The 25,289-nt window shown below is 39.8% G+C and overlaps 1 protein-coding gene across 2 annotated transcripts in view; it reads left to right on the top strand.

The window, feature by feature from the left end:
* The window catches only part of mlip (muscular LMNA-interacting protein), a 110,318-nt gene that overhangs the window by 36,603 nt on the left and 48,426 nt on the right, over positions 1-25,289 (top strand). For both annotated transcript variants that reach the window (XM_061956783.1, XM_061956707.1), the window contains exons 4-5: positions 19,776-19,907; positions 20,164-21,615. In XM_061956783.1, the coding sequence (XP_061812767.1) occupies positions 19,776-19,907; positions 20,164-21,615 (1,584 nt within the window). The remainder of the gene's footprint in view (positions 1-19,775; positions 19,908-20,163; positions 21,616-25,289) is intronic.

The raw sequence follows: 25,289 nt of genomic DNA on the forward strand, positions 1-25,289 counted from the left end.
CGGACATCCCTAGTTTAAATGATAGAGTTTGAACATTATTATTCACAACATGCTGTGCAATGTACATTCCTCTAAGTATACAGTATATATATATATATATATATATATATATATATATATATATACAGGTAAAAGCCAGTAAATTAGAATATTTTGAAAAACTTGATTTATTTCAGTAATTGCATTCAAAAGGTGTAACTTGTACATTATATTTATTCATTGCACACAGACTGATGCATTCAAATGTTTATTTCATTTAATTTTGATGATTTGAAGTGGCAACAAATGAAAATCCAAAATTCCGTGTGTCACAAAATTAGAATATTACTTAAGGCTAATACAAAAAAGGGATTTTTAGAAATGTTGGCCAACTGAAAAGTATGAAAATGAAAAATATGAGCATGTACAATACTCAATACTTGGTTGGAGCTCCTTTTGCCTCAATTACTGCGTTAATGCGGCGTGGCATGGAGTCGATGAGTTTCTGGCACTGCTCAGGTGTTATGAGAGCCCAGGTTGCTCTGATAGTGGCCTTCAACTCTTCTGCGTTTTTGGGTCTGGCATTCTGCATCTTCCTTTTCACAATACCCCACAGATTTTCTATGGGGCTAAGGTCAGGGGAGTTGGCGGGCCAATTTAGAACAGAAATACCATGGTCCGTAAACCAGGCACGGGTAGATTTTGCGCTGTGTGCAGGCGCCAAGTCCTGTTGGAACTTGAAATCTCCATCTCCATAGAGCAGGTCAGCAGCAGGAAGCATGAAGTGCTCTAAAACTTGCTGGTAGACGGCTGCGTTGACCCTGGATCTCAGGAAACAGAGTGGACCGACACCAGCAGATGACATGGCACCCCAAACCATCACCCAACCATGCAAATTTTGCATTTCCTTTGGAAATCAAGGTCCCAGAGTCTGGAGGAAGACAGGAGAGGCACAGGATCCACGTTGCCTGAAGTCTAGTGTAAAGTTTCCACCATCAGTGATGGTTTGGGGTGCCATGTCATCTGCTGGTGTCGGTCCACTCTGTTTCCTGAGATCCAGGGTCAACGCAGCCGTCTACCAGCAAGTTTTAGAGCACTTCATGCTTCCTGCTGCTGACCTGCTCTATGGAGATGGAGATTTCAAGTTCCAACAGGACTTGGCGCCTGCACACAGCGCAAAATCTACCCGTGCCTGGTTTACGGACCATGGTATTTCTGTTCTAAATAAACGTATTGGTACAGGTAAAGTACTTGTGTATAAAATGAGAATGTGTGGAATATCAATGTTCAATACCGTGTTTTTCGGGGTACACTTAAAATCATTTCATTTTTTCAAAAATGTACATTATAACCCGGTGCGCCTTGTGTATGTCTTAATTCTAGTTGTGCTTACTGACTGATTGTATGTGATACAAGGTGTAATTACAAGTGTGACCAGTAGATGGTAATCACCAAATAAGAGATCCCCGTGGACTGCAAGTTGACGCCTGTTCAATAAATGATGCCAGCAAGTACCAGTAAGCAAGCAAAACCAATGATGACCAATGATGTTTCAAAGCTCAAAAATATATACTGTACATTTTTTTTAGTATGACTTTGTTAAGTTACGAAGTCGCAACGCTTGACGGATTGTATAAGGAGCCCACAATGGCACCTATTAGGAGACATTATCTGGCGTTTTGTTTTGCAATATTATACAAAACAAACTTTTCTTAATTTTTGGTACTTGCAATTGTGTATTTGGGATCTGCACAAGTCCCTAAAATTTGCACGAGCCCTCAATAAGCTTCTTCTTTTTCTCTATCCTCTTGTTGTGGGGGCATTCATCCTCTGCTGTTGCCATTTCTAGTACAAAGCAGCTAACTTATAACTTATATCAATCAGTAGACTCGCTATGGAAGCGCTAACCGCTAACAACTGCTGAAGAGACGTTTAGAAAGCGGCTTGAAGATGGTCTCAAAAACATAACAAAATGTTGACCAAAGAACCATCATTACATGTTATGTAGACCACAAGAAAGTGTTTTAAATATTGAAAAAAAATATCATAATATGCGCCTTATAATCTGGTGCACCTTTTTGATTGATTGAAACTTTTATTAGTAGATTGCACAGTACAGTACATATTCCGTACAATTGACCACTAAATGGTAGCACCCGAATACGTTTTTCAACTTGTTTAAGTCGGGGTCCACGTTAATCAATTCAGGTCTATTTTTGTATGAAAATAGACCTGAATAGACCCGCTTATTGGCAGTGCACCTTATAATACGGTGCGCCTTATAGTCCAAAAAAAGGGTAGTCATAAGTACAGCTAAATGATGAAAACAAAACGTTCCAAGTAAACAACAAATAGAGACATATGCTGTAACCACAAGCAAGAATCTTAAATTAACCCCACAAAACATCATAGAGAACATGTAAAGAACGTGCAATGTCCACACGTACAATTGGAAATGAAAAAGGCCACTGGCACTCAAATATTTTCCAACCGACACGGACCTCCAGCTGTGTGGATATAGCTGCTAACGTGCTATTAGGTGTGAATCCAGCACCGATGTCATAGTGAGCGCTGCCTCCGGTTAGTGGATTGCCTATGATGTCTAACGTCAGTTTGCTTACTTTATAAGGGACTTCAAAGGGGTTCTCAGCAGGGGGGGACATGGGGGGACATCACTCGCTTCTCAGTCCTCCCTGCTGAGACAACCTAAAGTCTTCCATATTAACCGATGGCAAAGAGTCAAAACTTTGAACAGCACCAGCATTTTCCTCACAAAGTTGGCATTGTACATAAATACACATTATTGTGTTAAATTTCCGTTATTTAAAATCAAATTGATCTATTTGTTCATTTAGCCATCTATTGGTTCTGGTAAACACGTTAAGTATTGATGCATTTCAACGTGCGCACAGTTCATTTGTACTGTGTGCAAATAGGAAGATATAAGTAAAGACTTTTAGAATCTACTTCAGTCTTGCAAACGCTGAGTGAAAATGACATGTAATCTGTATGCCAGGCTGGTACAGATTACATGTCATACATTACATGACATACATACATGACCTACTCAGTGGCCTAGTGGTTAGAGCAGGGGTCCCCAAACTACGGCCCACAGGAAGTCCCAAGTAATTTTTAAATTTTTTTAAATTTATTGATGTTAAATGACAAAACGGATTATAAAGACAATGTATATATATATATATATATATATATATATATATATATATATATATATATATATATATATATATATATATATATATATTAGGTAGGGCTGCAACAACTAATCGATTAAATCGATTAAAATCGATTATAAAAATAGTTGGCGATTAATTTAGTCATCGTTTCATTGGATCTATGCTATGCGCATGCGCAAAGGCTACTTTTTTTTAAACTTAAAACATTTTTTTTTTGAACCTTTATTTATAAACTGCAACATTTACAAACAGCTGAGAAACAATAATCAAAATAATAGGGGTGTAACGGAACTAATCGATTAAATCAATTAAAATCGATTATAAAAATAGTTGGCGATTAATTTAGTCATCGATTCATTGGATCTATGCTATGCGCATGCGCAGAGGCTACTTTTTTTAAAACTTTTTTTTAAATTTTTTTGAACATTTATTTATAAACTGCAACATTTACAAACAGCTGAGAAACAATAATGCTGCAACAACTAATCGATTAAATCGATTAAAATCGATTATAAAAATAGTTGGCGATTAATTTGGTCATCGATTCATTGGATCTATGCTATGCGCATGCGCAGAGGCTACTTTTTTTAAACTTAAAAAAAAAAAAAGTTGAACCTTTATTTATAAACTGCAACATTTACAAACAGCTGAGAAACAATAATCAAAATAATAGGGGTGTAACGGAACTAATCGATTAAAATCGATTATAAAAATAGTTGGCGATTAATTTAGTCATCGATTCATTGGATCTATGCTATGCGCATGCGCAGAGGCTACTTTTTTTTTAAACTTTTTTTTTAATTTTTTTGAACCTTTATTTATAAACTGCAACATTTACAAACAGCTGAGAAACAATAATGCTGCAACAACTAATCGATTAAATCGATTAAAATCGATTATAAAAATAGTTGGCGATTAATTTAGTCATCGATTCATTGGATCCATGCTATGCGCATGCGCAGAGGCTACTTTTTTAAAAACTTAAAAAAGTTTTTTTTGAACCTTTATTTATAAACTGCAACATTTACAAACAGCTGAGAAACAATAATCAAAATAATAGGGGTGTAACGGTACGTGTATTTGTATCGAACCGTTTCGGTACGGGGGTTTCGTTTCGGTGCGGAAGTGTAACGAACGAGTTTCCACACTGACTTATTAAGTAGCGTACTGCACGTTGTGTAAACACTACTCAAAATGCCGGACATTTGAGGCATTTATGAAACTCCGCCCTGACAGCTCCGCAAAAGAGGACATGTCCGGTGAAAAGAGGACATGTCCGGTGAAAAGAGGACGTATCCTAGCCCGTTCGCTGCTAGCATGCTAGCAAAAGAGGACATGTCCGGTGAAACCGATTGCTGCTAGCATGCTAGCAGCTAACGGGCTAGGTCCTGACCATACGTCCTCTTTTCACCGGACATGTCCTCTTTTGCGGGGCTGTCGGGCGGTGTTTCTTAAATGCCTCAAATGTCCGGCATTTTGAGTTAGGATTGCGTGTATTTTCAATATACGTTCAGGGTTAAGAAGGTTAAAAACACAACAAAAAAAACAAATTGTGCGTGCAGCGGCATTCGTGAGGGAGGGGCAGAGACAGAGAGAGTGAGAGAGTTGTGATAAACGTGCTTGCGTCGTCAGGCTCTGCTTATCAATACATTTATCAGATTTAATTTTTTATTATCTATAGCAAGGGTGTCAAAAGTGTGCATTTTTGTAACATTTTCCTTGTTTTATTTGGTAAGTTGAAAGAACATGGCGCCAGTATGCTATTTTTTTCCAATAAAATACTGGAAAGGATAGAAATGTAGTTTGTCTCTTTTATCCGATTATTAATCGATTAATCAAAGTAATAATCAACAGATTAATCGATTATCAAATTAATCGTTAGTTGCAGCCCTAATATATATATATATATATATATATATATATATATATATATATATATATATATATATATATATACTGTATGTGTGGGAAAAAAATCACAAGACTACTCCATCTCTACAGGCCTGTTTCATGAGGGGTTCCCTCAATCATCAGGAGATTTTAACAGAAGCATTCGTATACCATGGTTTATATAGGGCACAGAACGGGTAGGTACAGGCAAGCGTAGGGGCGTGGTGATTGGCTCATGTGTTACCTAGGAGGTGTTTCCGTCTGTGACGGCATGCTGATACAATTTCTCTGCGCTTGTTGAGGGATGACAGGTCTGGGCGGTATATAATAAACAGTTTCTCTTTTAAGCATAGGTTGCATCTTTTATTACCACTGTTGTAAGGTGTGCTGGATGCAAGAATTTGCCATGTTATTGAATATTCAACATTATTGTCTTTGAGGTTCCAAATGTGCTTGCTGAGTTCTGTAGTATTCCGCAGGCTTTGGTTCCTGAAAGAAGCCTTGTGATTGTTCCATCTGGCTTTGAACTCTCCCTCGGTTAATCCTACATACATGTCAGATGTGTTAATGTCCTTGCGTGTTACCTTGGATTGGTAAACGACTGATGTTTGTAAGCACCCCCTGTTGAGAGGGCAATCAGGTTTCTTGCGACAGTTGCAGCCTCTGTTGGTTTTGGAGTCGCTCTGTCTAGGGGCAGACGGCTCCTTTGCAATTGCTTTGTTGTGATTTGAAATACTTTGTCGTATATTGTTCATACAGCTGTAGCTCAATTTAATGCTGTTCTTGTTGAATACTTTTTTTAGGGTGTTGCCTTTGGGGAAGTGTTAGTCGATCAGAGTGAGGAATTTGTGGCCAATATTAGTTGAGACGTTTTTGCTGTATGGGGGGTTGTACCAGATAATGTTGTTTCGTTTTCTGCTCTTTTTTGGTTGGTTTCCTGGCGTGGGTTCATAGGTGAGGGTGAAGTTGTATCCACTTTCATCAAGTGCTTTTTGGTACGGTGGGGGTTGCTTGGTCGAATTCAGCTTTGCTAGATGACAGTATCGATAGCCTTTTATTAATTCCGGTAGGTATTCTTTTCGTGGTGGTGGGCTGTATATATTATATATATATATATATATATATATATATATATATATATATATATATATATATATATATATATATATATATATATATATTTTTTTTTAATATATATATATATATATATATATATATATATATATATATATATATATATATACAGCCTGGCCCATGGCCACATTTTTTTAACCCAATGCGGCCCTCAAGTCAAAAAGTTTGGGGACCCCTGGGTTAGAGTGTCCGCCTTGAGATCGGTAGGTTGTGAGTTCAAACCCCGGCCGAGTCATACCAAAGACTATAAAAATGGGACCCGTTACCTCCCTGCTTGGCACTCAGCATCAAGGGTTGGAATTGGGGGTTAAATCACCAAAAATGATTCCCGGGCACGGCCACCGCTGCTGCCCACTGCTCCCCTCACCTCCCAGGGGGTGATCAAGGGTGACGGGTCAAATGCAGAGAATAATTTTGCCACACCTAGTGTGTGTGTGACAATCATTGGTACTTTAACTTTAACTTTTTAGTCAACCCATACAGAACCATGCCCCGTGCCATCCATTTCTGACACTGCCGACAGTTCATTAACCCATGATGAAAAACAGCTTGAGATACTCAGTACTCTTTTTTTTTTTTTTTTTTTTTTTTTTTTCCAAAGAAACTGCAAAGGTGTCTTGTTTGCACTCTATAAATACAGTGAGTGTCACATTCAAACACTGAAGACATCTATTAAACAAGACAAAAGGCAAGGAATCAAACAGAGACAGAATTCAATTTGGACTCAATATTGAGGAGAGACATGGCCACTGCACTCTCTGTACAGTCCTGCACCACGCTCTGACGAAGAAGGTTTTTGTCTCCTCTTTATTACAATATTCAATGTTCACGCACCAACACATGTCTCAGCAGGAATGGGGAGTATGTAAAACAGTCATTGTTTTCGGTCGCTTTGAAGACCAAGAAGTGGGATTTCTCGGGCTTGGGCTCTTCCTGGATCCAGCTGGGGCAGGTGTTGGAGGACAATGGATAACCCCTCCCGTCTCCTGACCACAGTTGCTTCAAAAGGGCAGCGGGTCGTAAATAGCGTTGACTTCAAAGAGAGTTCGTTTAACACTTCAAAGAGAGTTCCTCTGGAAGTTGAGCAGATCCTGCCATCTGTCCGTGTTGAAATCACAGTGGAGTTTTACGAGCCTTCTTCCTCTTGTTAGGCCTCGAAAGACAGCATTTATAATACAACGTTTCTTTTGTGATAACTTACAAACAATTATTCCAACAGTGAGCACTCACAAAAACCAGCCATTGATTGAAACACTCACAACTGCACACACCTCTCAGCTTTTCATGTTGAACTGAAAGTTGTTTTTCAATCAGCGGAGGTGGAAGCTCGTGCACACGCTTGAGTTATTTTCTTTGAAATCAGGTGTAAAACATCAAAATATTGGGATATGTGCTATTTACCACAGAAGGGCTTTTGTACAACATTCTATTTTCTGAATAGAGAGCTGGTTCTGACAAAACTCACACATGTTATCATTTATTATCGTTTAGTTGAAAGTTCATGTTTACAGAGAGGACTTTATTAAACTATGCCTTTTATCAGTTTAAGAACATATAGCCCAAATATTTCAACCTCCACCTGAGGCAAAAACAAACGATTTAAAGGAAAAATATTAGCACAGCATGTCTATTGTGTCATGTGGATTGTGTACAAAGCAGTGTTAGAACCACACTGAAAAAACAAACAAATATGAACATACATCAAGGGCCTGATCTCTTAAGATCCCAAATATCAAGTGCTAAATACACTGAACAAAAATGTAAACGCAAAACTTTTGTTTTTGCTCCCATTGTTCATGAGTTGAATTCAAAGATCTAAAACTTTTACTATATACACAAAAGACCTATTCTTCTCAAATATTGTTCACAAATCCATCTAAATCTGTGTTAGTGAGCATTTCTTCGTTGCCAAGATAAAAAAACAACAACAACAACAACATTCAGTTATGCTGCTCCCTGGTCATGGAATAACATCCAGAAAGATCTGAGGCTACCAGAATTGATCACTTTGGGGGAGTTAAAGTCAATTTTAAAAGATTGAGAAACCAGTTCTCTTGGGCAATGTACTTGCTTTTGAATTGAATTATTACTTAATCGTTTTAAATTATTTTTGTTGTTCTGTTGTATTGTCTTGTTGTAATTATCATTGTTTGTAATAATTTAATTATTAATTAATTATTAATAATTTGTTTGTGCCGCCCTCTTTGTCAGGTTACTCTTGAAAAAGAGATATGGTTAAATAAAGAACATTTAATTTAATTTAATCCCACCTCACAGGTGTGGCATATCAAGATGCTGATTAAACAGCATGATTATCGCACAGGTGTGCCTAAGGCTGCCCACAATAAAAGACCACTCTGAAATGTGCAGTTTTAACACAGCACAATGCCACAGATGTTGCAAGTTTTGTTGCCCGTGAATTGAATGTTCATTTCTCTACCATAAACTGTCTCTAAAGGCGTTTCAGAGAATTTGGCAGTGCATCCAACCGGCCTCACAACCGCAGACCACGTGTAACCCAACCAGCCCAGGTGCACCTCCATGATCGTCTGAGAGCAGCCCCCTGGACAGCTGCTGCAAAAATTGGTTTACATAACCAAATAATTTCTGCATAAACTGTGAGAAACCGTCTCAGGGAGGCTCATCTGCATGCTCGTCTTCCTCATCGGGGTCTTGACCTGACTGCAGTTTTTCGCCGTACTCGACTTGAGTGGGCAAACGCTAACATTTCAGAGTGGCCTTTTATCGTGGGCAGCCTGAGGCACACCTGTGCAATAATTATGCTGTTTAATCAGCATCTTGATATGCCACACCTGTGAGGTGGGATGGTTTATCTTGGCAAAGAAGAAGTGCTCACGAACACAGATTTAGACAGATTTGTGAACAATATTTGAGAGGAATAGGTCTTTTGTGTATATAGTGAAAGTTTTAGACCTTAGAGTTCAACTCATGAAAAATGGGAGCAAAAACGGAAGTGCTGCGTTTATATTTTTGTTCAGTGTAGTTGGTGCAAATAGCAAATTGTGTGTACTATTAGTGAGTGTGTTGCAGGTGTTCTACTCTTAGACTGTGTGTACAATTGATGACCAGAGTGAAACTTAAATGAGGTTTTGGTGTGCACTGCCACCTGTTAGCATTGAGACACATTTACGGTGCACGACCTATGTGCTACAAACTGTGGCGTTTGGCCACGTGGTGGAACATGCGGCACACAGCTATTATAATCTACCTTCTTTTCAGGTCAATATAGAAGCAATATATCTCTTATGAAAAAAACTGAATCCATGAGTAAAAAAAAACAAAAAAAACACCAATATGAACACGTAATTTATTTTTGTAACGGCCGGATCCAATCCGCCCCCTAAGTCATCCAGCAGCTATAAAATGATTAAAAGTGGCATTGCTGAGTAGACGATAGGTCTACTATTTTTATTTCTGACAGTCCAAATATGTTGGCATGCACACTCTCTCCATTGCATGTCATTGCAGCGCGATCGTCTCCTTACAGCTATTTGTGCTTAACTGTGCCAGTTTGCACATATCTTCCAAATGTGCTAAATATGGTTGCAAATCAACAGCTGTTTCACGATGTATAAATCCAATGAACACATTTGCTTCTCCTACTATTGTGGGCGGACTAATAATCATATATTCTGCATATTAGAAGTGTACGGTATACCGGTACTAGTATAGTACCGCGATGCTAATGAATCATGTTCGATACAATACTGCCTCTAAAAAGTACTGGTCCCCGCGCCACTTTTTCTTTTAATGGGTATGACGGCGCGTCGTCGTCACGTCGTTACATTGCTGGTTTTAGGAGCAGAGGAGCATGTTCGGCAGCGCACAATCACAGAGTACTTACAAGCAGACACAATGTGTGTAGGGAGAACGGACGCATTTTGGCTTAAAACCTAATGATAAAGGTGAGGTTATAAGACTGAAACACCTCAGGAAGAGGTGCTTTAAGACATGGCTAGCCGCAGTCGGCAGTGTTTTAGCTACTTCTAAATCACTAATCCTCGCCTCCATGGCGACAAATAAAGTATGTTTCTTACAAGTATCATCCCTGCAGGACGAGGAATAGCTAAACATGCTTCACTACACACCGTAGCTCACCGGCGTCACCGCTAATGACGCTGTTCCTGAATGTAAAATAAATGCCATGGGTGGATCTACACCTGACATCCACTGCAATGATACCAAGTACAGGAGCGTATCGAGTTGATACTACTATGATTACCGTATTTTCCGCACTATAAGGCGCACCTAAAAACCTCCAATTTTGTCAAAAGCTGACAGTGTGTTATGATCCGCTGCCATTTTGGGGTCTTTACACACACAAACAAATGGAAAGGAAACAACACGCCTTGCGCAGTCATATATCCCAACATGCACCGCGCGCTTCTTCTTCTTCTTCTTCTACGGGGAAAATGAAGTCAGTGGCTGCTTACCGTAGTTGCGATTGATTGATTGATTGAAACTTTTACCTGTTGGAGGCTCAATATTGGTCCATATATAAGGCGCACTGTGTTATGATCCGCTGCCCGGATCATAGTTTGTTTACGTTTTCAAGTCCCGTTTGTTTTCAGCACCTTGAGTTTGTTTGTTTCAGTTGCCATGACGGCAGATTGCACACACCTGTCTCTGGTTAGTGTTCGGAACGCGCACCTGTTGCCCGGGCGCTACTCAGAGGGCCATTTAGTCTTTGCCCTGGCCTCACTCGGTCTGGCTTCCTAATTTGCTTGATGCAACAGTTGACGACTATTTCTACAAACAAAACCGTGCTCATAGCACTTAAATACTTGGTATTGGATCGATACCAAATTTGTGGTATCATCCAAAACTAATGTAAAGTATCAAACAACAGAAGAGTACGTGATTATTAAATTTTTAACAGAAGTGTAGATAGAACTTGTTAAAAGAGAAAGTAAGCAGATATTAACAGTAAATGAACAAGTGGATTAATAATCCATTTTTACAGCTTGTCCTTCATAATTTTGACAAAATAATAGAATGGCACAATACGTTACTGCATACATCAGCAGCTAAATTAGGAGCCTCTCTTTGCTTACTTACTAATAATAGACAAGTTGTCTAGTATGTTCACTATTTTATTTAAGGACAAACTTGCAATAAGAAACATATGTTTAATGTACCGTAAGATTTTTTGTTAAAATAAAGCCAATAATGACATTTTTTGCGGTCCTCTTTCTTTAGAAAAGTACTGGAAAGTACTGAAAAGTATGGAAATACATTTTGGTACCGGTACCAAATTATTGGTATCGCATACTTGCCAACTTTGAGATCTCCGATTTCGGGAGGGGCGTGGTTGGGGGCGTGGTTAAGAGGGGAAGAGTATATTTACAGCTAGAATTCACCAAGTCAAGTATTTCTTGACTTTCAGTGAATTCTAGCTATATATATATATTTATATATATATATATATATATATTTATATATATATATATATATATATATATATATATATATATATATATATATAAGAGAAATACTTGAATTTCAGTGTTCATTTATTTACACATATACACACACATAACACTAATCTACTCATTGTTGAGTTAAGGGTTGAATTGTCCATCCTTGTTCTATTCTCTGTCACTATTTTTCTAACCATGCTGAACACCCTCTCTGATGATGCATTCTGCTTCATCTCCTTGTTGTGTGCGCAGTTGTGCACTGCACTCTCTAAAAGCCCTAGATGTTAATGTCACATATGCATGTACAGTAGATGGCAGTATTGCCCGGTTTAAGAGTGTCACAACATTGCTGTTTACGGCAGACAAACTGCTTTACGGTAGACGAAAACGTGACTGCTGTTGTGTGTTGTTGCCGCGCTGGGAGGCTGTTAATGAAACTGCCTAACAATAAACCCACATAAGAAACTAAGAACTCCCCCTCGATCATTCTACAGTTATAATGTCATTGGGCAGGCACGCTGTTTATATTGTGGGAAAGCGGACGTGAAAACAGGCTGTCGACACGTCACTCAGGTCCGCCTGAATTTCCGGAGATTTTCGGGAGAAAATTTGTCCCGGGAGGTTTTCGGGAGAAGCGCTGAATTTCGGGAGTCTCTCGGAAAATCCGGGAGGCTTGGCAAGTATGTAGTATCGGGACAACCCTACTGCATATACATAAAGACAAAGACGCTGAATTGACTGCACTTGCTATTTTGCTCATTTAAGAGACACAGTCCTCAGCTTAACTGTACAATATAAGATTACAAGCTAAAGTAAGCGAATAAAGTAAGATACAAATCATATATGCACAGTGTTTGTGTGTGTGTGTAACAATGACAGCATTGACACTAAATCGCATTAAGCTATTTCATAAAAGACGTACTGCAAAATGAAATTGCTGTATCAGTGACTAGATGTTGCATTTATTTGCCTGTGCCTTTTGAAGACAACCCACCAAAGCACCAAAGCTGGATTTCCTCGCAGCTGAGTTACCGTATTTTTCGGAGTATAAGTCGCACCGGAGTATAAGTCGCACCTGCCGAAAATGCATAATAAAGAAGGAAAAAAACATATATAAACTATGAAAAAAACTGCAACTTATAGTCCGAAAAATACGGTAACTTTCACACACGAACACATCAGCCTGCAAGTAGGCAATTACCTTCTCGGCTCTAGTACTGTGTAAGACGACCCTGAATTTGGGGAGATGTGACGTAGATGTGCGGACATGAAAAGCAGCGTGTGGTGGTACATATAAAATCCGTATTCGAAACAAATATTTCTACACGGATACAATAATGCATGTGTAAGTGGAGTGTTGACCTAACACGGGGGTCGGCAACCCAAAATGTACCAAAAATAAAAACATATGTCTTGAGCCACAAAAATTCAAAAGCCTTATATTGTCATGTCTGTGTGATCATGTTTTGTTTTAGTCATGTTCGGTTTTGTTTTTGGACTTTTTGTGCACTTTTGTTTTTGTCACCATAGCAACCATTAGTTTTCACCTGTCACGTCACGCACCTGTTTCACGTTTTGAGTCACGCACTTGTTTTCACTAATCATGTCTGTAGTATTTAAGTTCATTGTTTTCAGTTTGTCTTTCTGGCGACATCCGGATTCATACCCCTGTCACACTCTGTTTACCTCTGCGCACTTCATAGTCCATGCCAAGTATGTTTTTGTTTATTAATGCCACAATTAGTGTTTTTGTTTCATTGTTCACGGTTTCTGCCTATGTGCAAGTTTTGTTTTCAATAGCCTAGTTTTGTACCTCCGCCATTGTGCGCGCTTTTCGTTTGTTCTTTTTTTGATATATTAAATAAAATATGTACTCACATTCCCGTCTCACCCGACCCAACTTTCCGTTGCCTTCAGGAGAAACAAAACTCAAGGACCGAGTCGTGACATATATAAGTGTTATAATGAAGGCAACACATGATGTAAGTGTCTATATTAGCTATATTAGCCTACTATCAAAGGCTGACGCAAATCTTCGTTGACAGAAATTTTGTATTTTAATATTTATTCTACACATTTTTTGCAACATTGGAAATCATTGGTAAAATGGAGGCTTCTCACGGGAGGAGATAACTCCTGGAAAATACTGGCCTATAATGGCCAAAGGCATAGATGTGTGTCCCCGAGTTTAAGGAAACGGCAGGCTGTCTTTTTCTAATGGATTTATTACAACCTTTGCAAGCTGGGTAACGTTTGCTGTGGTCTGGGACAACATGGCACACAAACAACTATGAGAAATGCAGCCAATATTACATACAGATAATGTGTCATGAGACATGCACATATAAATTTAATACAGAGAGGACCATTGTTCCCTCTAATTTTTCATGTGTGTGAGCAAACACACAAACTCCCTAAGCATTCAGTGGAGCACATGTGAGCAACATCAGACGTGCACACTGTGGCCACACCAGTGTCACACCGGTCCCAAACCTGACATGATAACAATTTAAATGTTTTATTAAAATGATTTTCTGATATAAGTGATTTTGCCCTCTTACAATGACAATGACAAAAAACATGTTTTTCATGACCTATGTGCTAGTATTGTATGTCTGGCTGCGGGTCCTGCCTTTAAAATAAATGTTACCCCTTTCAGAGATTACATTTAGTTCCTGTAACTTTCTGTCTGTAAAATACATCTTTTTATTAGCATTTATGAAATCTAGTGACAATATTTCATGAATAATATCCTTAGATTAACATTCTTAATAAATGGCAGTAAAATAAGCACACATCTGATTGAGGAGTCAGAGTGTTACAACCTGGCATTTACACATTGTGTGGTGTTGGGGTTGTCCGACTTTTTGTGTGGCCATAAACACAGCACTGGCTAAGTGCCATGAGTGCGTGTGTTGGTGCAGGTGAGACAGAGCAAGTGGCTTCTGTTGAAAGGACGGATGATAACCTTGGTTTAAGCCTGGTTTGTATGGCAAAAAATTACTAGTTTTTATAGATAAAAGTTTTTTTTACTCGTGTTTTTGGTGTGGTTACAAACAGTTTTGCTCAATAAAGTGATTGAGTGTCTCGACAGACGATAATTGAACTGTGTTGACAAAGATTGTTTTATTCATTGGGGCCACTCTTGTTGTCACCTGTGACTCACAGAGTTGCATTGCAAAATCATACAGAATAAACTGTAATGTGTTTATTTTGTTAAAGTTGAGATGGGATTTTTGATTTTCAGCGCAGTATTAATTTGCTGTGCGCAGAGGACGCGTGAGCAGTGCGCAATTTCGCAGGCGCGCACCTTATTGGAGAGGACATAAGTAAAGGAAATTAAATGAGCTCAAATATACCTACAAACGAGGCATAATGATGCAATATGTACATACAGCTAGCCTAAATATCATGTTAGCATCGATTAGCTTGCTGTCATGCACTGACCAAATATGCCTGATTAACACTCCAACAAGTCAATAATATAGCTCACCTTTGTGCATTCACGCACAGCATAAAACGTTTGGTGGACAACATGAGACAAAGAAAGAGTGGCATAAAACACGTCTTTCTGTGGCAACATCGGCGAAAATTGTACATGTAAACAAACTACGGTGAGTTCAAGGATCGCTGAAATTAGTAGGACAAAACGGTGCTTGCCAAATCCTCTCACGAGTGAAGCATGTATAAAATAAACAGTGGGATTTCTAACAATTAGGAGGGTTTGTGTCATGTTTGTTTTTATACAGAAAATATAATAAAACAACATTTTTTTCCCCCCCATTTTCACACATGTCTGTAAGAGGTCCAGGGAGCCACTTGGGCGGCTCTAGAGCCGCGGGTTGCTGACCCCCGACCTAACATAATGGAATACCCTTACAAAAAGTAATTATTACGGCTCTGAATAGAAAACTGAGATAGGCTCCAGCACCCCCCCGCGACCCCAAAAGGGACAAGCGGTAGAAAATAGATGGATGAATAGAAAACATTGACAGGTCAACTTTGTTGTCATTCTGTGTCAGTGCTGTATATGCAGAGCAGCGACCAGGAGAAAAAAACTTATAAAGACAGGGTGACAAGGAAACTCTTCCAGCCTGACATTTGTTCTATTATTGTGTGTGGGGGGAAAAAACCAGCACTGCAACTTGTGTCATTGATTTGGCAAATGACGGGTTGTCGTTCTGGTATAGATTCATGCCTATATATAGGGCTCTAATTAGCATGCATGTAAGAGTCCATGTCAGACATGATAAATGTCACGCGCAAGCAAGCAGGGGATGCCAAGGAGAGAGAGAAAATATACGTCCCTAAAATATAGAATCATTTTTTATGACATCATATTGTGGTATTATAGTTGCATCCAGATTTTCAATTAAATAGCAGCTGTTGTCGTTTTTCTAGTTCATACAGTTCACTTACTCAATCACTGTAGCAATGTCGCTTTAAATACATGTAAATGAAACGAATGGATTAAAACTGAATGAGAGAAGTTTGTCAATATGAAAATATGTGTTAACCCAGAGGGAAATCATGGGTTTCATTACATGACACTATTACTGGTTAGCTACCATCTTGAATCAATTCAGTCATTTTTACTTGAACTGCACCTCAGTTCACTGAGTACCGCGATTTTCGGAGTATAAGTCGCTCCGGAGTATAAGTCGCACCGGCCGAAAATGCATAATAAAGAAAGAAAAAAACATATATAAGTCGCATTTTTTGGGGGAAATGTATTTGATAAAAGCCAACACCAAGAATAGACATTTGAAAGGCAATTTAAAATAAATAAAGAATAGCGAACAACAGGCTGAATAAGTGTACGTTATATGAGGCATAAATAACCAACTGAGAACGTGCCTGGTATGTTAACGTAACATATTATGGTAAGAGTCATTCAAATAACTATAACATATAGAACATGCTATACGTTTACCAAACAATCTGTCACTCCTAATCGCTAAATCCCATGAAATCTTATACGTCTAGTCTCTTATGTGAATGAGCTAAATAATATTATTTGATATTTTACGGTATTGTGTTAATAATTTCACACATAAGTCACTCCTGAGTATAAGTCGCACCCCCGGCCAAACTATGAAAAAAACTGTGACTTGTAGTCCGAAAAATACGGTACGTTTTTGTCATGATATTGTCTCCTAATTTAAAATAGGTCTTGTTAGTGTTGCCCCGATACCAATATTTTGGTACCGGTACCGGTATATAATTTTTGGTACTTTTCTAAATAAAGGGGACCACAAAAAAATTGCATTATTGGTTTTATTTTAACAAAATATTTTATGGTACATTATACATGTTTCTTACTGCAATTTTGTCCTTAAATAAAATAGTGAACATACTAGACAACTTGTCTTTTATTAGTAAGTAAGCAAACAAAGGCTCCTAATTTAGCTTCTCATGTATACAGTAACATATTGTGTCATTTTCCATTTTATTATTGTTTAAATTATTAAGAAGAAGTGGTAGAAAATGAATGAGGGGGGGGGCCGGAACTTTTTAGAGGCAGTATAGTACCGAATATGATTATTGGTATCGCGGTACTGTACTACTACCGGTATTCCGTACAACATTGAAATAAGGGTCCTCAATAGGAATGCATTTGGTTTAATTTAATTATATTTTAATGTGTGTATGTAATTATTTGGTTATCAGCATAACTTAAAAAAGCTACTCAAAACAGCAGGTTTTTTTTTTTAACAAAGCAATATTAGGGCAACAATAAAATAAAATAAAATAATACAAACAAATATAATTACTATACCCATTCATAAATTTAAAATGAAAAAAAAAAACATTGAATATAGCAAGCCTGTTGTGTAGAAAGCCGTGGCATGTCTGTTTGTAACATAATTATAACGTTAAAGTAATTAAAGTTGATAAAACTTAAGAAATGTCCGAAATAAATAATAATAGCAATGAGTTTAATTTATGAAGCACTTTTCAAGATGCTGAACAAAAAACAGAGCAATCAACCAATCAACAATAAAATAATAAACATTAAAAGCAATTCTAAAAGAAGGACTAGCAACAATTGATGAGATTTTGAGGCTGATCTGGATAATTTCTACTATGTTACCTAGCGGTAACAATACGCGTTTCAACTTCTCTGTGTGCGTATGTTATTGGCCCTGCAGATACGAAGATAGAGACGGACAAGAGGGTTTGCTCAGTTTCTTTCATTTCGCCGTAGATAGGTCAACATTGTATGAGTGGATTTTCATCAAACTTTCAGGAAATGTTCGTAATGGGATAAGGACGAAGTCATCACATTTTTGGAGCTCATCCGGATCATTTCTACTGCGTTCCGCTATGGTTACGTCACAAGCCACTCCTTCTGTGTATGAGTAAGCAAATGTTCCCGCCTTCGTCCACAGTGACAAAGAGGGCGGATGACTTATAAGAGGCTTCACTCAGTTTATTTCATTCTGCTTTAGATAGCAAAATAAATGATGGACATATTTTGACATTTTTGACAGGATTTTTTACTATTGGGACGTACGGCCTGGTGGAGGTCTGCGCTCTACAAGTGCCTTTTTTATTAGGGATGTCCAATAATATCGGCCTGCCGATATCATCGTCCGATAAATGCGTTAAAATGTAATATCGGAAATTATCGGTATCGTTTTTTTAAATTATCGGTATCGTTTTTTTTTTTTTTTTTAATTAATTCAACATAAAAAACACAAGATACACTTACAATTAGTGCACCAACCCAAAAAACCTTCCTCCCCCATTTACACTCATTCACACTCATTCACACAAAAGGATTGTTTCTTTCTCTTATTAATACTCTGGTTCCTACATTATATATCAATATATATCAATACAGTCTGCAAGGGATACAGTCCGTAAGCACACATGATTATGCGTGCTGCTGGTCCACTAATAGTACTAACCTTTAACAGTTAATTTTACTCATTTTCATTAATTACTAGTTTCTATGTAACTGTTTTTATATTGTTTTACTTTCTTTTTTATTCAAGAAAATGTTTTACATTTATTTATCTTATTTTATTTTATAATTTTTTTTTTAAAGTACCTTATCTTCACCATCGGGTTGTCCAAATTAGGCATAATAATGTGTTAATTCCACGACTGTATGTATCGGTTGATATCAGTATCGGTAATTAAAGAGTTGGACAATATCGGAATATCGGATATCGGCAAAAAGCCATTGTCGAACATCCCTAATTAAAATGTTATAAAAATTCAGCTTTAGAAAAAAATACCACTTTTTTATAGTTGCTGCAAAAACTCCATACAACTTGGATCTAAGAAAAGTGAAGGACAAGGCTTCTTTTTTGTCGTTGTTTGGAGAACTAGCTAGCCGCTAACTAGTTAGCTCCTAGCTGTTTATTAACAAGCGCCTAACAGCAATGTGGTCTTTTAGTTTCTTGTTGTTGTGCAAAGGTCATATCCTTCTTCCTTCTAAGAAGCAGTGGTTACTCCATTTCTTTTGTCAGACTTACACATTTTTGATAAAAATAGCCCCTGGTATGTGAAACACAAAGTTCCCCTGAAGTGGATCGCTGTTTCCCCGGAGGTCGTGAAACATGGAACATATTCGTGATTATCTTCAGCATCTTGGCCTGAAGGGAATGCTAACCTTCTACACGAGTCGTAAAAACTATCAGCTGTCGGTGTTTTTAAACGGTGTGCTTTGCAGCATTGAATAGTAAGCCAGAAAAGATTGGTGTTTACTTGGCAACTTTTGTAAACAAATTGTCAAAATTAAAGTGGTTGACTGTATAGTATAGTATATCACTTTAATGCTGAGGTGCCAGATTATGTATTTGTTGCGACCAACAGGTAAACCAACAAATGAATGTAGTTACATTTGCTTGGTAACAATTTTGTTTGGTTTTAACGAATTCACACAAATGCCCCCGATGATGCTTGCATTTAGTCTACATACTTACTTATGCACGCTAAGGGCAGCGTGCATCAGTGTCAGCATGACGTGTGTGTACATGTGAATTATATATCTGGACATGTGGTGTGCCGACACCAAGCACCCCCCCCACCCCCGCCCCCCAGCTCAGGGGACTCACTCAATTTCACCTCGGGTTCTCTCATGTTTCACTCTCACGGTTCCACTTTGCCTTTCTCCTGTCAGAACATAGGGGGGTCCCATGAGAAGACAACCGCCAAGATCATGTATGGCGGGGAGATTTTAAAAGCGGAGATTGTCTATATCAAAGAGTCGGTGGAGGGAGAAGCAAGAATCGGAGGCAAGACAAACATTGAGGTATGTGAGCTCAGTTTTGTCTCAGGTGTATTTAGACTTTCTACTTAATACAATCCAAGAAGTTGAATTAAACTGCAGATTTGACAGTTTAATTATGAGCGGAGAAAGAGCAGTTTCACGTCCAACATGTCATAGTACTTTCTTTTGTAATGAGATGTAAATGAAGTCAATAGTTGAACCAACTTTGTCTGAATTTGATATAAAAATGAGCTCTCAATCCGAACTAAACAAAATCTCCAACCACTTTTTTCGTCAGCTGCAGCCTGCGTTGGACCCTGCGAGCCTCTCCCAAACCTCCGCGTCACTCGGTGGCCAGTCTGAAAATACACCCAAACACGGCGGCTCTGCCTCCATGGAAACAACTGCTAGTAAACCCAGGGGCCTTTCCTGGCAGTGGGGTCACGATTCCTCTATATGTGTTGAGGTTAGCTCGGGTTTCTCTAGCGATAAGCCGTCTGGGTTGGCTCACAGAACGACAAGCCCCGCATTCTCGGCGCACGTGTTCCCCACGCCGGCTTCATCCAGAGAGTCCGTCCTCTCAGACAGCTGGGATAAAGACAGGAACTGGCTTTTCTCTCTCGGCTCTCCTGCCTCTTTCAGTCGCACTGTTTCCCCCTGTTCCTCAGTCCGATCTGGCATGTTCTCCCCCTCTGTGGTTCAAATGCGAAAGCACAACCTTGCCCCAGGCTCTAGTCTGGTTCACCTCCCTCAGTCCTGTTTCTCCTCCTGCGACAGCCTGGTTTCTTCCGTCCGTCCACAGTCTCCTCCTCCCCGGCACCGGCCTCCTCTCACCAGACTCTCCCTTCTGACAGCCATCCTGAGGAAAGGCCGTTTGCCCGTTCTGTCTGCTTCCCTGCAGAGGCCTTACACCCCCTGCTGGCCTGTTAACCCTGTGACCCTCACTTTCTGCAAGGCATGCTCAGCAGCTTCCAGTGTTGCCTCCATTCCCCTGGAGTTTTCAACTCGCTTCTCCTCATCCTCATCCATCGATAGTCAGACTTGTGCTAACAGGGAGCCTAGTAGGCCTCTTATCGCCCCCCCGCCTGAGCTGCCTAATGAGCACAGCAGGCCTCACACGCCACTTAAAAGATGCTTTGAGCATAGAAGCGTGCCAAGATGGGAGCAGGTTATTTCACCGCCGCCAATGAAAAGCACGACTCTGCAAATAGAACCACCACAACGCTCATGCTCATTGCAGCACTCTTATGTGGCAAAGCCTCCCGAATTGAAGGCCAGCATTGCCCACACGTATCTCAGGAGCATAAAAGACCCGAACCTCGAAAAATCAATCCCTCCTCCAACACCTTTTCATCACCCAGCAAACATCCGGAGCAGACCGCCAAATTCCTCTCTGTCAAAGCTTCGCTGGCTTTCTGAGCGACTGCGATCCCCTCCTCCATGCCCCTCTCTGTCCGCTACGTCACATCGTTCCCATTCAGCCGGCTACGCCGCATCACCTCTGCCTCCTCTCTCTCCCTTCTCACCACAAGGTTTCCCTAAAGTGCACAATCTGACGCCTTCCCGTTACACACCCGTCGCTTTTTCCGAATGGCCCTCGCCCATCAGCTCTCCCACACCGACGCCCTCTCCCGCCACACTAGTTCGAGAGCGCACGCCCTCTCCTTCCTTCTCCCTGCGCTCTACGCCTTCCCCGAGGCCGGGGAGTAGAATATCGGACTGCGGTGACAGGGAGGGTAAAAAAAGAAAGGTAGCCACACTGTTTGCCACGTGCACCACTTCAAACTGAAGATATTATTGAACACGCTCACAGTCACACTCACCGGCCGCAACAATTTACAGAGATCAATGCACACAAAATTCAATTTTGATACTTTAAAAGAAGTATATGACTGCAGAAAGACACATTACATCTTTTGTTTTTAGATAAAGATAGGGCCGTTGTCACACTAAGGACCTGATTTACTAAGATACGAATACCTCGCGCTAAACAGCGTCTGCAATAAATGATAATGATAAATGGGTTGTACTTGTATAGCGCTTTTCTACCTTCAAGGTACTCAAAGCGCTTTGACACTACTTCCACATTTACCCATTCACACACACATTCACACACTGATGGAGGGAGCTGCCATGCAAGGCGCTAACCAGCACCCATCAGGAGCAAGGGTGAAGTGTCTTGCTCAGGACACAACGGACATGACGAGGTTGGTACTAGGTGGGGATTGAACCAGGGACCCTCGGGTTGCGCACGGCCACTCACCCACTGCGCCACGCCGTCCCCAATCTGTAAAATAACGTGGGCATCACTACAGAGACACTCTCATTTACTGCACGTTCATGTTATCATGCGCCAACCGATCAATTGAATTTATTTTAATCTGCCCTGTAAGTCCTCTAGCAGCAATAACATTATTAAAATGATAATAATAATATAATAATACATTTTATTTATAAGGCGCCTTTCTGGGCACTCAAGGACACCGTACAAAATCACAACAATAAAATCAAATTGGATAAAAACAACAACAACAACAACAAAGAGAAAAGAAAATATGATTACGATGAATAAGCAGTCAGGAGTAGGTGTGTTTTGAGTCTTGATTTGAAGAGGGATATTGAATGTAAGTTGCGAAGGTCTGGTGGTAAAGAGTTCCAAAGATGTGGGGCAGAGCGGCTGAAAGCTCGGGCACCCATGGTGGACAGTTTAAATAAAGGGACAGTGGGATGGATGGATGAAGAGGATCTTAGGGAACGTGAGGGCGTGGCGACATGGATCAGGTTAGAGAGATATGATGGAGAGAGGTTATGGATGACTTTGAAAGTGAGGATAATTATTTTAAAGTGGATGCGATGTTTGATGGGTAGCCAGTGGAGTTGCTGCAGAACAGGGGTGATGTGCTGGATTGAAGGGGTTCTGGTGATTATCCGGGCTGCAGAGTGCTGGAGAAGCTGAAGTTTGTGAAGTGACTTGTGAGGGAGACCAAACAGGAGAGAGTTGCAGTAGTCCAGGCGAGAGGTGACCAGGCTATGGACTAGTATGGCAGCAGTATGAGGGGTAAGGGATGGGCGAAGACGATTAATGTTCCGAAGATGAAAGTAAGCAGCCCGGGTAATGTTGTTTATGTGGGCTTGAAAGGAGAGTGTGCTGTCGAGGATGACACCCAGACTCTTGACTTGGGAGGAGGGTGAGACAGAGGAATTGCAGAGAATAATGGACAAGCTGTAGGTTTTGGCGAGAATGGTTTTTGTACCGACAAGTAAGATTTCGGTTTTATTACTATTGAGTTGAAGGATATTGGATGAGAACCACTGCTTGAGTTCACTGAGGCAGTCTGTAAGGGAGGAAGGAGGAAGAGAGGCAGTTGGTTTGGTAAAGATGTAGAGCTGGGTGTCATCCGCATAACAGTGAAAATGTATTTTAAATTTACGGAAAATATTGCCCAGGGGAAGAAAGCAAAGGATAAAAAGCAGGGGACCAAGAACAGAGCCCTGGGGGACACCAGAGGAAACGGGAGACGGAGGGGATTTGAATGAACGGAGTTGAACAAACTGAGTGCGGTCGGAGAGATATGATCTAAACCAGTGAAGGGGTGTGCTTGTGATGCCAATACTGTGCAATCTATGGAGGAGGACAGTGTGTGAAATGGTGTCAAAGGCAGTGAGATCTAAAAGGATTAGGATAGTGAGAAGACCAGAATCAGCTGCCAGGAGGAGATTGTTTGTGATTTTTACTAGTGCTGTTTCAGTGCTGTGCAAAAATGATGTTGCTGAATAGACGATATGTCTAATATGTATTTTTTTCTGACCGTCCAAAATGTTGGTTTTGCGTTACTATACACATTACATCGTTTCTATTTAGATAAAGATAGGGCCGTTGTCACACTAAGGACCTGATTTACTAAGATACGAATACCTCGCGCTAAACAGCATCTGCAATCTGTAAAATAGTGTGAATTATTAGTAGGCGCTTTACTAAGACTGCACGTGCAATTGTAAAGCGCCGCAGACCGCCTTATTTGATGAGAATTCTGCATGTACTAAACGGGGCATCACTACGGAAACACTCATTTACTGCACGTTCATGTTATCATGCGCCAACCGATCAATTGAATTCATTTTAATCTGCCCTGTAAGTCCTCTAGCAGCAATGACATTATTAAAATGATGTTGCTGAATAGACGATATGTCTAATATATATTTTTTTCTGACCGTCCAAAATGTTGGTTTTGCGTTACTTTACACATTACATCGTTTCTTTTTAGATAAAGATAGGGCCGTTGTCACACTTAGGGCCTGATTTACTAAGATACGAATACCTCGCGCTAAACAGCGTCTGCAATCTGTAAAATAGCGTGTATTATTAGTAGACGATTTACTAAGACTGCACGTGCAATTGTAAAGCGCCGCAGACCGCCTTATTAGATGAGAATTCTGCGTGTACTAAACGGGGCATCACTACGGAAACACTCTCATTTACTGCACGTTCATGTTATCATGCGCCAACCGATCAATTGAATTTATTTTAATCTGCCCTGTAAGTCCTCTAGCAGCAATAACATTATTAAAATGATGTTGCTGAATAGACCAGCGTTTTTCAACCACTGTGCCGCGGCACACTAGTGTGCCGTGAGATACAGTCTAGCGTGCCGTGGGAGATGATCTAATTTCACCTATTTGGGTTAAAAATATTTTTTGCAAACCAGTAATCCGCAAATAATGTGTTGTTGTTGAGTGTCTGTGCTGTCTGGAGATCGGCAGACTTACCACGTTATACTTATCCATATCAGTAAGTGGCAGCAGGTAGCTAATTGCATCGTAGATGTCGGAAACAGCGGGAGGCAGCGTGCAGGTAAAAAAGGTGTCTAATGCTTAAACCAAAAATAAACAAAAGGTGAGTGCCCCTAAGAAAAGGCATTGAAGCTTAGGGAAGGCTATGCAGAACGAAACTAAAACTGAACTGGCTACAAAGTAAACAAAAACAGAATGCTGGACGACAGCAAAGACTTACTGTGGAGCAAAGACGGCGTCCACAAAGTACATCCGAACATGATTATAATTGTAAAGCGGCGCAGACCGCCTTATTAGATGAGAATTCTGCGTGTACTAAACGGGGCATCACTACGGAAACACTCTCATTTACTGCACGTTCATGTTATCATGCGCCAACCGATCAATTGAATTTATTTTAATCTGCCCTGTAAGTCCTCTAGCAGCAATAACATTATTAAAATTATGTTGCTGAATAGACGATATGTCTAATATATATTTTTTTCTGACCGTCCAAAATGTTGGTTTTGCGTTACTATACACATTACATCGTTTCTTTTTAGATAAAGATAGGGCCGTTGTCACACTAAGAACCTGATTTACTAAGATACGAATACCTCGCGCTAAACAGCGTCTGCAATCTGTAAAATAGCG

This window comes from Nerophis lumbriciformis, linkage group LG02, assembly GCF_033978685.3.
Source record: "Nerophis lumbriciformis linkage group LG02, RoL_Nlum_v2.1, whole genome shotgun sequence".
Lineage (NCBI taxonomy): Eukaryota > Metazoa > Chordata > Actinopteri > Syngnathiformes > Syngnathidae > Nerophis > Nerophis lumbriciformis.